The sequence below is a fragment of the Petromyzon marinus genome, assembly GCF_048934315.1.
Source record: "Petromyzon marinus isolate PM22_M1 ecotype Great Lakes invasive population chromosome 68 unlocalized genomic scaffold, UKy_Petmar_22M1.pri1.0 chr68_unloc.1, whole genome shotgun sequence".
Lineage (NCBI taxonomy): Eukaryota > Metazoa > Chordata > Hyperoartia > Petromyzontiformes > Petromyzontidae > Petromyzon > Petromyzon marinus.
Window position 1 is genome coordinate 1,036,349 of NW_027422597.1, and position 14,868 is coordinate 1,051,216.

The 14,868-nt window shown below is 45.4% G+C and overlaps 1 protein-coding gene across 1 annotated transcript in view; it reads left to right on the forward strand.

Annotated features, from left to right (window-relative positions):
• LOC116958014 (uncharacterized) overlaps positions 1 to 14,394 on the forward strand; it is a 29,726-nt gene extending 15,332 nt beyond the window's left edge. Inside the window, exons 5-11 of the mRNA XM_076058092.1 lie at positions 5,001 to 5,114; positions 6,226 to 6,348; positions 7,396 to 7,481; positions 7,618 to 7,906; positions 8,260 to 8,535; positions 9,315 to 9,493; positions 12,677 to 14,394. Of these exons, the coding sequence (XP_075914207.1) occupies positions 5,001 to 5,114; positions 6,226 to 6,348; positions 7,396 to 7,481; positions 7,618 to 7,906; positions 8,260 to 8,535; positions 9,315 to 9,493; positions 12,677 to 12,841 (1,232 nt within the window). The 3' untranslated portion in view covers positions 12,842 to 14,394. The remainder of the gene's footprint in view (positions 1 to 5,000; positions 5,115 to 6,225; positions 6,349 to 7,395; positions 7,482 to 7,617; positions 7,907 to 8,259; positions 8,536 to 9,314; positions 9,494 to 12,676) is intronic.
• Positions 14,395 to 14,868: the final 474 nt, after the last annotated feature.

Here is a 14,868-nt window from a genome sequence, read left to right on the forward strand (position 1 = left end):
CTCTTTTAATGTCGTCAACCCATTTACTCTGTTAGCTCTTCCTCTCTTTCCGGTTACTTCTATTTTTCCAAACAACAACAACAACAACACTTTAATTTTTTTATTATGAGACCTCTTTTGCCAGTAAAAAGATATAGTAATAGGTTTTTACCCTTTTAACTGGCACAAAAACTGACACATTTATTCAAGGCGTCATGTTTGTAATAACCACAACACAAGCAGTCAAAATGCAAACAAAAAAGACAACTCTGATAATAATATTGGCACTGTCCTTGAATTTGATTGGTCCACACCCGAGACGGCTTTTTTTAGAGCCCCTTAGTCTCTCCATTGGTGTTGGACCAGAAGACGCCAAAAGGCGTACAACTCAAAAACAGCGCACTATCAGAGTTATTGAGGGCTTGGGGTGAGCATTTATATTATGAGACCTCTTTTGCCAGTAACAAGATATAGGAATAGGTTTTACCCTTTTAACTGGCACAAAAAAACTGACAACTTTATTCAAGGCGTCATGTTTGCAATAACCACAACACAAGCATTTTGACTGCTTGTGTTGTGGTTATTGCAGACATGATGCCTCGAATAAAGGTGTCAGTTTTTGTGCCAGTTAAAAGGGTAAAACCTATTACTACTACAACACTTGTAATGTTCCTGCTGTTGTCCATCCTATATATTATTATTATCAGAATCAGATCAGAATCAGAAAGGGTTTTATTCGCCATGTAAGTTCACACCGACACGGAATTTACTTTGGCAGGATGGTGCATACATTCAACATATAGGAATCTAAAATCTTAAATAAGTTTTAAACAAGTCTTACTATAATAAGGGTTAAAAGTCTAACACTAAGGGGCTGAAGTATATAAAATTAAATAAATATCGAATATAAAATAGCTTTAAGATATAATTTAAAAATACAAATAGGGAAACATAGTTAATATCAGCAACGTGTCGTTATGTAGATCAAATGTTAAAAACAGTGTTAGCCCTTGGCCTTGTTTAACAGGCCAGCAGCAGATGGGAAGAAACTGTTTTTATGGCGTGAGGTTTTGGTCCTGATGGACCGAAGCCTTCTGCCGGAGGGGAGTAGCTGAAACAGAGAGTGTCCAGGGTGGGAGAAATCGGCCATAATCTTCCTCGCTCGCCTCATAGACCTTGTCGTGTGCAGGTCCTCGAGGGTCGGTAGATTGCAGGCAATTACCTTCTCAGCAGTGTGGATGATACGCTGCAGTCTGCTCTTGTCCTTGGCAGTGGCAGCAGCGTACCAGACGGTTATGGAGGAGGTGAGGATGGATTCAATGATCGCTGTATAGAATTGCACCATCATTGTCTTTGGCAGGTTGAATTTCTTCAGCTGCCGTAGAAAGTACATCCTCTGTTGAGCTTTCTTGGTGAGGGAGCTGATGTTCAATTCCCACTTGAGGTCCCGGGAGAGAATAGTGCCCAGGAAGCGGAAGGACTCTACAATTTTTACTGGGGAGTCTAACAGGGTGATGGGGGTGAGTGGTGCTGTATTCTTCCTGAAGTCCACAACCATCTCAACTGTCTTTAGAGCATTTAGCTCTAAGTTGTTCTGGCTACACCAGGTCACCAGATTGTCAGCTTCCCACCTATAGTCAGACTCATCCCCACCAGAGATCAGCCCAATGAGGGTGGTGTCATCCGCAAACTTCAATAGTTTGACGGACAGATGATTGGAGGTGCAGCTGTTGGTATACAGGGAGAAGAGCAGAGGGGAAAGGACGCAGCCCTGAGGAGTTCCGGTGCTGATGGACCTGGAGCCAGAGACTTGTGTTCCCAGCTTAACGCACTGCTTCCTGTCAGACAGGAAGTCTGTGATCCATTTACAGGTGGTGTACGGCACGTTCAGCTGGAAGAGCTTGTCCTGAAGCAGGGCAGGGATGATGGTGTTGAAGGCAGAGCTGAAGTCCACAAACAGGATCCTGGCGTAGGATGCTGGGGCGTCCAGATGCTGTAGGGTGAAGTGGAGGGCCATGTTAACTGCATCCTCCACAGACCTGTTGGCTCTGTAGGCAAACTGAAGGGGGTCCAGGAGAGGGTCTGTGATGGCTTTGAGGTGTGCCAGGACCAGGCGCTCAAAAGACTTCATTACCACAGATGTAAGGGCGACCGGTCTGTAATCATTTAGTCCTGTTGGCCTTAGCTTTTTGGGCACAGGGATGATGGTGGAGGACTTGAGACAGGCTGGTACATGGCATGTCTCCAGGGAGGTGTTAAAGATGTTGGTGAACACCGGAGACAGCTGGTCAGCGCAGTGCCTGAGGGTGGCTGGAGAGACAGAGTCCGGCCCGGCTGCTTTGCGTGGATTCTGCCTCTTGAAAAGTCTATTAACTTCTCCCTCCTGAAAGGAGATAGTCGTCTCTGTAGTATTGGTGGGGGATGGGGCCTCTTGGGTTGGAAGGGGTGGTTCAGGACAGTCCAATTGTCTTTCAAATCTACAGTAGAACTCGTTCAGGTCGTTGGCTAGGCGGGAGTCGTTAGTGGTGTGGGGGGCTCTGGGTTTGTAGTTGGTGATCTGCCTGAGCCCTCTCCAGACAGAAGCAGCGTCGTTTGTAGAGAACTGGTGTTTTAGTCTCTCTGAGTACAGTCGTTTAGCCTCTCTCACCGCTTTGCTAAACCTGTTCTTCGACTCCTTGAATCTGTCTCTATCTCCACTCCTAAACGCTTCCTCCTTCTCCAACCTCAACCTTCTGAGCTTTGCTGAGAACCAGGGCTTATTGTTGTTAAAGTTCACCCTGGTACGTGTTGGGATACAGCAGTCCTCACAGAAGCTGATGTAGGACGTCACAGCCTCTGTGAGTTCATCCAGACTATTGGTAGCAGTCGTGAACATATCCCAGTCAGTACAGTCTAAGCACGCCCGCAAATCTTCCACAGCCTCACTGGTCCACTGTTTAGATGTCCTCACAGCAGGTTTACAGAGTTTTAGTTTCTGCCTGTATGCAGGAATCAGGTGGACCATGGCATGGTCAGAGTGTCCTAGTGCTGCTCGGGGGACGGCGTGGTAGGCTCTACTGACTGTAGTGTAGCAGTGATCCAGAGTGTTCCCTTCTCTGGTTGGGCATTTAATGAATTGTATGTATTTGGGGAGTTCGTGGCTGAGATTACCTTTGTTAAAGTCGCCAAGTACGATAACCAACGAATCTGGATTTGCTCGCTCCACACTCAGAATCTGATCGGCGAGCATGCGTTGGGCCTCTTTAACCTGAGGACAAGGCGGCAAATAAACTCCGACCAAAATGAGCGACGCGAACTCGCGAGGCGAGTAAAACGGTTTACAGGTTATAAAAATTGATTCAAGGAGTGGAGAACAATGTTGCAGAATCACTGTGACATCTACACACCAGCCACTGTTAATGTAAAAACAAATACCACCGCCTTTCGTCTTGCCGGAGAGTGCTATGTCACGATCCGATCTTACAAGATGGAATCCTGCTAGTTGTAGCGAAGTGTCCGGAATCAAATCACACAGCCATGTTTCCGTGAAGCACAATGCAGAAGCTGAAAGAAAGTCTTTGTTTTTTACCATCAGTAGCTGAAGTTCATCCATTTTGTTGTACAGTGAACGTACGTTGGAGAGGAAAAAGCTCGGAAGCACTGTTCGGATCCCGCGTCTGCGTAGCCGTACTAGAGCCCCCGACCGTTTACCCCTTGGGCGGCGTTTCGTTGCTTGAGCAAAGCCTAGCGCGGCATTGACAGTAATAATGTCCTGCCCATGACAATAACTCAGAATTGGACCAAATCTCCTGAGTTCTCAGAAGCGAGACAGGGTTAAGCCTGGACAGTGCCCTGATTGGTAATCACCGTGCATATGAATTATATATATATAAAAAAATCTTGCTTTCTATTCAACATTCCCCAAATTTTCTGCAAAAAAAAAAACCTCCCAAATCAATCGGCACATTTGTCCACGTTACAACTTGATTTTATTTTATTTCTTGGGCGGTGGAGGGTTATAGTTGTCTAAAATCTACGTACAAAATCTACCCCCAAAAATCTTCTTCATGAAAGCCTACGTAATGAAAACAAAACAGATTCTATAGCCTGGTGCGGCACCACATTACAGGGCACTGCGGCGACAACCATTGTTGTAGTGTACTATGCAGCCACGTCTATGGGCCTTTCCTGCATCAAGACGCTTCGACCAGTGTGGAGACGTGTGGAGCCAAATAACCCCGAAAATGGACGAAATGGCTGTGCAACTCGTGAAACGACACCGAAACAACTCTAGGCCCGGCTTCTATCTCGCTTACCCACCCCCCCCCCCCCCCCCTTGTGCTCCCTCATTGTATCCCTCTCGAGACCTTTCCCTCCAACCTTCTGCTCAGCAAATCTGCAAACCTGTTCCTGGGGGGGTCGGAGATTGGATCACCGTTTTTTTTCCCCTAATGATGGCAATTGGAGAAACAAACACACACACACACAGTGAGACACGTATAGAGAGAGAGACACACCTAGAGAGACAGAGAGAGAGACACGCAGAGAGAGACACACACAGAGACACACACAGAGACACACAGAGGGACACACACAGAGAGAGAAAGACACACAACAACATCACATCCAGTTATAGTCTTCTAAAAAAACGTGAGCCACCGTCACATCAAGGGAAAAGGGACAACCTTGGTTTTGTTAGTGAGACATTTAGCCCGTTAATGCAAATACATTTAACTTGGCAATGTAAATTGGTAATGTAACTCAAAGAGTCGGAAATAACTGCTGACGATGGCAGGTAGAATGGAAACATCAACAACCAGTTAAGGCCCTCTCCCACCTGAAGACGATTACTTGTGCGGCGATCGAAACGTCGTGATTGATTTTATTTCTACCTACTGGACTTTACGTGAAAGAACCAAAGAGGATGGATTCCTGCAGTCACGAAAGCTTCAAATCAAGATTGAAAAAATCCATGTTGAACTTTTTTCACACCGTACGTAGCCAACCATCCGCGTTGAAACTGATCAACTTTCTCATTGCAGGCGAGGAGGTGGCTGTGAACTGCTCCGTGGCCCAGGACACGGTGTGTCGGTGCACGGAGGGGCTCCAGAGAGACGACGATTTGGGATTTTGCCTGCCAGAGGATCCACGCTCAGGTAGTAGTCGGCTTACAAAGCCGCTCAAGTCAACCACAATAAGCTGTTTTGTTTCTCAGCTTACAGTGGGGGCAAGGGGACAGCCTGGCAACTGAAACGGCAGAAGCTGTCCGCAGTAGAAGCCCGAATTGAAACTCAACCTCATGTCTATTGCAGGCTTCAGGGACTGCGTGGCATGATTTAAAGCTTTCGTGACTGCAAGGATTTATCTTCTTTGGTTCTTTCGGCAAAGTCACGTAGAATGAGAATAAAATAATGAATTAATAAAATAAAATAACACAATAAAATTATCACGTCGTTTCGGCCACAACACAAGCGGCCTTCATCAGGTGAAGGGACGTGGCTTTGTTCGCTCCAGCGCTGTCCTCCAGACATTCTCGTCCCTTCACCTGATGAAGGCCGCTTGTGTTGTGGCCAAAACGTCGTGAGAATTTTATTGTGTTATTTTATTAATTTATTATTCTATTCTCATTCTACGTGACTTTACCGAAAGAACCAAAGAAGACTGCATGCATGGTCAAGCACAGCCACGTGTGATGTTATCAGCTCACTACCCTGTGCAATACTGAACACCAAATCTGTATTGTCCCTACACAGAAGTTTTAGGCTGGAGTCCCCTTGCATCGAAATCTGCACACTAGCTAGCAGCATATTTACTCCTCATTTCAGAGGTTTTGTGGTTCAAGCCCATCGGCTACCCTGGTTAATGTTACTGGTGCATTCAACAAAATCAAATGCGCCATCTGCTTCACTGTGAATGATAGAGGTCTGGTAACCATATTTGAAAATCGCGGTTCAAATGTGAAAATCACCTCAAAAGTTCGTTCTAGGGGAAGGCAAATTGTAACAAAAATAACGTCACCCCCCAACGGTGAAACTGCTGCAGATGATAATCTGTGAAAAAATGCCTTCGCGATATTTTTGTGCTTAAAAAAACTATAGAAATTATGCAAAGAGCAGTGATTTGATGGTTTGATTTTGATAGAGGTTGTGTTAATGCAACGTACTGCATTCGTATTCATTGCAATGTATCACATAGACCTGACAAGTAGGCGGAGAGGGAGCTGCTGTTCACAGCTTGTTGTTTTTTTCTCCTTCATAAAATTTTCAGACGCCACGTCAGTCGTGTTGGCGGCAGTCCTCATCGTCGTCCTGACTGCACTCGTGTTGCTCATAGTTTACTTCAACATGAAGCAGAAGGGGTTGACTTTAAAAACGATGGTGAAGCGATCAGGTAAGTGGCAACGTTCTGTGCTTAATCCAAAGATCACATCCTGCTATTGGGGCTGAAATGATGCACCTGAAGTGACATTGAATGAGTCACCGTAGCGCTTGGTAGACAATCGAATTAGCAGTTCTACCAGTTGGACCTGTGGTCAAGGCACGGAGCCCTCTGGAGGAACCGGAGCGGGGGCAGGGCTGAGGGCGGGGCCTGGCCACGCTGGTGCAGGATAAAAGGACGAGCTCCGACTAACAATCGGGACTGCTGCGATCTGGAGTGGAACCCCTCGTAATGCCATCGTCGTTGTGATCTTCGCCCTCTTCAAGCTGTGGGTCTGGCAGCATGTTGGCTGTCCCGACCCGGTATGTGATTATCCCCTAAGGCCGTGAAGGCCGGAATGAAAGAGAGACAGCACCTCCTAATAGTGTCTGTGAATTAGTACGCTACACATCTACCAAAATGTATTTTTACTCATACGGGAATTCAATATGTGCAGAGAAATGACGTCTCGGCACGAGCCGCCTCTGAATGCTCTCTGCAGACGCCACTGCACAAAATGAAAACAATGAGTCGCATTCCTTTTTAGAACTTGGAAATTGTCCCTAGGAGAGTGTTGCTACTGGTGACAGTCACCTCTGCCGTGCCTCCACTCATCCGACAATATTTCACACCCGAGTAAAGTCGTGTTGGACAGGACGCTCAATTGAAGCGTCGTCGTTACTTCGTTCTGTGCTTACCGCTCTTGTGACAAAGGGAGGAAGTTGACAATTGTCGAGGTCCCGAGGGGCATCGAGGTAGGATTTGGACTGATTCAAAAACGACTTCAAAACTGTCTGTTCATGGTCTTTAGCCGCAGGTGATGACATCTTCATCTTGGCTATGAAGTTATGCAACTTTACATTCCAGTTAAGGTTTTTTCCAATCTTAAAATTATAGGAAACATTTAAAGGTTGTCCCTGACTCCAAGATCGCCATGTTTAGTTTTCTGTGTCGAACAATAGAACCGCATCGACTGTGCTATGAATCAGTGATTAACTAACTTTATCTGATTTCTTTCAGACACTACTCATACAAATAACGAGCATGATGAAAATCTACCGCTTGTTATCGTGCAAAATGAACACAAGGTGCCATATGGAGTTCAGGTAAACTCAACGCAGCATGGTGGCATGATGACCCTACTCTACATTGTTTCAGTGTGTAGGCGTGCACCAATACACTGAAAACTCCATCCCAGATAGACAGAAATAATCGTGACCGTGTCTTCTCCACACGCTACAGAGGAGCAATGAGAGCAGCGAGACAATGCAGCAGATCCGAGAGAACAAAGAGAATCTCAAGGCCTGGATCGGAGCGGATCCCTCGGCTTTCCTGGAGCATCTCAACGGCTTCAAATTGATTCCACGACACGTGCACCAAGCGGCCGTCGACAAGGGCGGAGAGGAGAGTGTGGAGCTCGTTCTGGACCACTTCATCAGCCAGGGAGAGGCGTGCTGTGAGAAGCTGTGGGATGCCCTCTACTCTGTGAGGAAGCAATACGTGCAGCTGTGGAAGTGGATTCAGACACACGGTACGACCCACGTGAACGCACCGGTGTATTGACATCGAATGCCATTTTGTGAGAGTCGAGGAAGAAAAACCATGCATATGCGTGGCTTCCGTAATTGCTTTCCAACACGTAGTTCGTCCTCGGGGAAGTGATCGGAGACTACGACGCTACGTTTAAAGCCGCACAGGAATGATGTCATGCTGTGCGTGACTGAACGACTTCACGTCACACTTGACTGTTTAAGTACCAGTATGAACCTGAATATGTTATACGTTGTGCGTTGGTTCACAATCGTGGCCTAATTTCATACAAAATCAAATAAATCTGTGTAGAACGATACTTGTGGAATTCATATGAACCTCTGTCGATCGCAGGTGAGGCGTTGAGGGCCATTCGAGATAAGGAGTCGGATCTGAAGCTCTGGATCGCCAGAGACCCCAAGCATCTTCTGCTGCAGCTGATGAGCCGGGGACGGATCCCGAACGAGCTCTTCACTGAAGCCAAGGGCATCCGGGATGGCGTGGAGTGTGCGGAGCTTCTGCTCAACTTCTTCAAAGAGAGAGGGAATGACGACTGCCTCAAGCTGCTCTTTGCTCTGCAGGCCGTGCAGAACGAGTATCCTGGACTCAAGGAGTGGCTGGGAGGCCTTGGTAACAAAATAATACATTTATAATTAACGTTTAATTTCAGACACAATCCACATTTGTCGTATTAACCGGCCATCATTCCTTCTGGTGACCTGTCCTGCCCAGACGCAATTAATTAACAAAGCAATGCCCTATAACCCATGCACTGTCGTTCTGTTTTTCTACGTAACTTGAAACCGTGTACTATTTCATGCTCTTGCAGTGCTGTTCCTTTTAATTGTCAGTGTCCACGTGTCTGATCCGTACGTCATAGCAGGTAATGCGGGCCGATTAAAACTTTATTCTTCAGGCACATTGGTTACGTTACATTTCATTAAGAATAAGGGGGATTTCACATTTTTTTCTGACAACAAAACTGAAACCTTTCTTTACACGGAATCACGTGGTGCATTAACCACAATACTTGTGGTCAAAATGCAAACAAAAAACACACCGACGATATATGATGCATCGTCCTTGAAACTGATTGGTCCACAACCATAGACAGCTTTCTTTCGAGCCTCGTCTCAATTGGGGCTAGACCAGAGGACGCCACAAGTATCGTGGTTAATGCACCACGTGATTCCTCGTAAAAAAAGTTTTCAGTTTTGTTGCGAGAAAAAAAAAGGGGAAACCCCTATTATTATATTTTGGTACTGGCAAAGGAGGTCTAATGATGTAGTTACCATTCATTATTTTGTTCAAATTTTCCAAAAGCACTCCAACCTGCTCTCATCCACCTTTGAAGGCTGAAACGGCGCCAATTGCCGCTGCGTTTCCCCCCCCCTTCTTTGGTGCCGCAGACTTCCTCCGGAGACTCTCCAACAAGTCCCCCCTGGTTCTGAACAAGTACAGCGACTTTGTCCTCCGAGACAAAATCCGCTTCAAGACGAGAGAGCTGCTCAGGGCACTGCACGACGACCTGACGCCTCTGCTCTCCCAACTGCAGATCAGGAACATCCTCACCGACAACAGCGTGCGGGTAATGTCCAACTAAGATCATCGTCATCACAATCACGCGTAGCCTCATGAATAAGGACGTTTGGTGTTTGGCCAGTCCTTTTGGCACAAAGGCTATCACGACGGACCTACTTTCTAGGCTGCACAGAACATTTGCATGTTGAGTCTGCCGCGGGATTGGTTGACAGTGAGCAGTCACAATGAAGTCCATGCCGACGCTAGGGTTGGACAAGCTGAAATAAGTGCCGAGAGCACGAACAGATGTAAGAAGCGCAATTGAACAGAGCATTAGACATAGGTCATAGCACACATAGGTAGTGGCACACGTGATCTTATAATGATGACGTTTCTAAGACGACCGTTACCCCTGTTTGCATCGGACTGTATAGTAACATAATAGTATTTTGAACATATGCTTAGTATATTTTTTTTCTTGATACTCATGATAGAGATGTGGTTTTATGCCAACTGGTGACACAACTGCCTTGTCAATGCTTAATTCGAGAGACATTTTCTACAGCCATAATACCGCAGTACATAAAGTTCGTTTGTGGATTTTGCCGCAAGCTCTTTGCACGAGTCGTTATTTTGATGTGCACGTCATCAGCATGCAGGGATACTCTTGACCCATTGGCATCTAAATGTCACGCGGTAGCACTCGGTATATATTACACAAAGAAAGGTCTCTGGACAGATCCCTGCAGGACACATACAAAAGTGACACGTTCCTCTATTTTAGCATCTTGACAAAAAAAAACGATGTTTTTTCATTGGTAAGATAATCACACAGCCAAACAAGTGGCGATCCAGATCCTCAAATACGCTGGTGCAATGTGTCATTAATAATGCTCATTTTTTTTAAAATACTGAATGCAATTGAAGGACCCAAAAGCAGCACGTGTAAGTGTATGTAATGGACAGTGTGAATGTACAGCAAATCCCTCGCCTACCGCGGGGATTAGATTCCCGGAAAAGGCCGCAGTTGGCAAATCCGTGGTTGGTTACAAATACCGGGGGCCTATGGGAAATAGGGAGTTAGGGGGAACTACTCGTCATAGTCTGACTCAGTTGCCTGTTTATTATCGAAACACCGAATAAGATCCAGTATATTACACAACACAACAAAAACGTAACCATGCATTACGTAAACTTGACACACCTTTAATGTTAACGACGGTGATCATGATCGATGGCAATGAGATAATGGGGGGGGGGGGGGAAGGGTTTGTTAGAAGGAGGAGGGGACTCGATCCACCCTCTAACTCGTCCGTGCTGAAGACACAACTCTCTGTCACCTCCACCACGCGCTACCACGCTTCGGGTCCATGGTTAAGCCATGCAGGGCGTCTTTCAATTGCATTCAGTATTTTAAAAAAATGAGCATTATTAATGACACTTTGCACCAGCGTATTTGAGGATCTGGATCGCCACTTGTTTGGGCTGTGTGATTATCTTACCAATGAAAAACATCGTTTTTTTTTGTCAAGATGCTAAAATAGAGGAACGTGTCACTTTTGTATGTGTCCTGGAGGGATCTGTCCAGAGACCTTTCTTTGTTTAATATATACCGAGTGCTACCGCGTGACATTTAGGAGCCAATGGGTCAAGAGTATCCCTGCATGCTGATGACGTGCACATCAAAATAACGACTCGTGCAAAGAGCTTGCGGCAACATCCACAAACGAACTTTATGTACTGCGGTATTATGGCTGTAGAAAATGTCTCTCGAATTAAGCATTGACAAGGCAGTTGTGACGGGAAACCCCGCGACATTGGTAACGATGACGCCGCGCGTTACAATGTGATGCAATGACGCAATACCTACGTCACTCGACTTCCTTAACACCGTGCTTAACCGCGGACACTCAAATGCCAAGGCCGCTTTTGGTAAATCGCTATAGAAATAATAAAACCCTGTGTACATTCAGCTTGCGGTTAGCAAATCAGTGGGTGGCAAGGGATTCCTGTACGTAAAAAAAATATTGAGCAAAATTACGGGATGTGGATTTGGGGAAAATGTTGAAATGAAAAGGTCATGGAGATTACGATACAGTGTGAAGCATATCTTACTGATTACACAGTAACAAAAACATTGTTCCTGGGTAGTAAGTGTTATTTTCTTATTGCTTATGCCTCAAAAGTACAGAAAATGGCTATCTATTACCCACAAACTTTGCTTTTGTGACCAGGACAATGATTTTTTTTATTTAAAGCTTTCGTGACTGCAGTAATTCATATTCTTAGTTTTTTTCGTGACTTCACCGAAAAAAAACTAAGAACAGGCCAATGATGTTTTGACATTTACCTATTTTCAAAATCGAAAACGTGGCGTGCATTTGTGTCATTCCTTCACGTAAAGTCCTGGTCACAAAAGAAAAGTTTGAGGGGAACAACAACAACAATAATAATAGCAATTTTCTATACTGTTGAGGCATAAGCAATTAGAAAATAACACTTAGTAACCAGAAACAAAAATCGTGTTACATGTCTTACTATCTATACGTACAGGATTCTCCCTATTGTCCTTATAAATGACGTAGCTAAAACAACTCGTGATTGTCCTCGGAAGTATGTAATTACACTAAAACAAAACCTGAACATTCATCAAGAACTCTGTGGCCTTATCTTTACAAAATTTACAGAACGTTTTTTTTCTAACGCGCTTCACAGCGATGATACAATTGTGCGTAAGATGATAGTGGTCTGAGATGAGGAATGTGTTTTTTTCAAAATGTTGGTGCTATTTGAGTGACAGAACAGAACAGGCGTGAGTGTTAAGGAGGGGGCTGGGGTAGGTTTGGTTGGAACTGGGGGGGGGGGAGAGTGATGAGGCATTGCATTGGGAAGACAAAGAGAGTCGGCCGGGGGGGCTGGGTGGGTAGGGAGAAGAGATGGAGTGGACGCTGAGGTGAATACTTTTATTGCTGGGTTTGTCTCCCGAGTTTTAAGAAAACCCTTCGATGAGTGTGGCCAGTGTTCGATAGGGGTAAGTCCCGAATAGGAATACAACTTTACCTGGAAGTGTTGCTCATGTCGGATCATCTTTACAAGAGTCACACTTTGTCATAAACGCTGCTGCTTTACAACGGAAACACAGAGTGCTTCTGGAGTGTTGCAGGCAAGCGGCTCTGAAGAACCGCCATCGCTACAGAAACGTCGTTCCGCTCTGAACTTGACGTCTTTGCGTTCGTGTGTCCACCCGCAGGCCGTGAAGGAGATGCAAGCTCGGCAGGGCAGCGAGAAGGCGACACAGCACATGGTGGAGCTGGTGATGGCGAGGGGGCGACCCAGGGTCAAGCAGTTCTGGGAGGCGCTGTGGGACCTCAGGGAAAGTTACCCAGACCTGGAGAACGTCTTTGAGAAGTTCTAATGGGTGGAACCGGAGAGAGAGAGGGGAAGACCTAACGGAGAATGGCTTGACGATGACCTCATAACGAGATTGGTGCCAGAAAGATGATGCGGCCACTACTTTAGCATATTGGCACGACAAGACAGAGAGAGAGGAAAGTGGAAACAAACCACCACCTACGACTATGGGGATATCTGCCATATGGATCGTGATGATGATGAATGGTGCGTGGGGGGTAGTTGTGGTCCAGTGGTTATTGCACTGCACAAATCACGGTGGCTAGGATATGTTAATTACCCTGACCCGTATACAGGACAGGAGGTCGTGGGTTCGATCGGGACCCAGACGCCTGCTGTTTATTTTGAGTTTGCAACATCTCTCTCCCCGTGGTCACGTGGATTTTCATCCAAGTCGTCCTCTTTTCCCTTCCGCATGAAGAATCAACGTGACGCGTTTAGAATATTTTGCTGCCATAAAATTCCACGTGATGATGTTGACAGGAATTCGTTGAGCTATCGTTTCGGATAGCCATGTCGCTTCTGAATAAGAGCTACTGTATAGCTCATTGGGCCTGTACTGGAAAGATAACTGAAATATATATTTTTTTATCATTTATGAACCCAACTGCTCTGTCTGCTTCTTCCCTGGCACCGCTCCGCTTTGTAATTCCCTCCCGTCGTGTCAAGTTTTTGTAACAACCCTTGCCCAATTCAAGAAAGGTATTGTCCATTGACAGCCACGCAGAGGAATGTGCATGAATGCCGTGGGGGGGTGTTTAGTCAACGAGACCAAATTAATCGGTCCTATTCATTAAGATTACAAACATTCATCAATGGTTAATTTAAGTTACGGTCGGCTTATTTTAACTTTGTTTTATTCATTTATAAATAGCATCACGATACATATCATAATTATTTAATCACGGGCCAAGCAAGGTGTATTCACTTGCATTAGATCGCTGCCACTTCCAGAGCAGATCACTTTGCCAGGCTCCCTCACTACCAGGCCGGGGATGCCTGATATGGCCATGGTCGCCATTTAACAAAAAAATGGCCGCGAGTTATCAACTCCGAAAAACATCCGTAGAAGATTACAATTCTTAATTCTATATTTAAAGCTTTCGTGACTGCTAGGATCCATACTCTTTGGTTCTATTGGGTAAAGTCACGTAGGTGAAAATAAAACAACAAAAAATCACGACGTTTCGGCCACAACACAAGCGGCCCTCATCAGGTGAAGGGACGAGACCGTCTGGAGTGAGGAAATCCGATGAGCTGTGAAGCTCTTTCGTTCACACATTGATTAGCTTGGGGGTCGTGATCTGGGCGTGGCTTTTCTCGCTCCAGCGCTGTCCTCCAGACGGTCTCGTCCCTTCACCTGATGAGGGCCGCTTGTGTTGTGGCCGAAACGTCATGAGAATTTTATTGTGTTATTTTATTTTATTCATTTATTATTGTTATTTTTTTGTTGTTTTATTTTCACCTACGTGACTTTACCAAAGAGTATTACAATTCTTAGTTGCATTACTTGATTCATGATCATCATCAGCGATTGTCATCTCCTTGCTCTCTATTCATCATCATCGGTGATTATATCACCTTAGTGATATAATGTCATCTCCTTGCTCTCTATTCATCATCATCGGTGATTATATCACCTTACCATAATCATCATCAGTGACAACATCACCTTATGTATTCATCATCGGTCATGACATCACCCTGCTCTATTCGTCATCATCGGTGATGACATCACCTTATGTATTCATCATCAGTGATAACATCACCCTGCTCTATTCGTCATCATCGGTGATGACATCACCTTGCTCTATTAATCATCATAAGTGATGTCATCAGCTTGCTCTATTCGTCATCTACAGTGGTGAAATTACCTTCACTATTTAAGACCGGAAACAGGAAGACTTCTTCACAATTCTGGCAAATCCTCTGATGAAGCTGCTGGTTGTTGTTGTTGTTGTTGTAATCGCCAGCTAAACATCGCAGCAGTACTGAGGAAGGAAGCTCTCCCTGGCTATTGCGTTTCAAAAG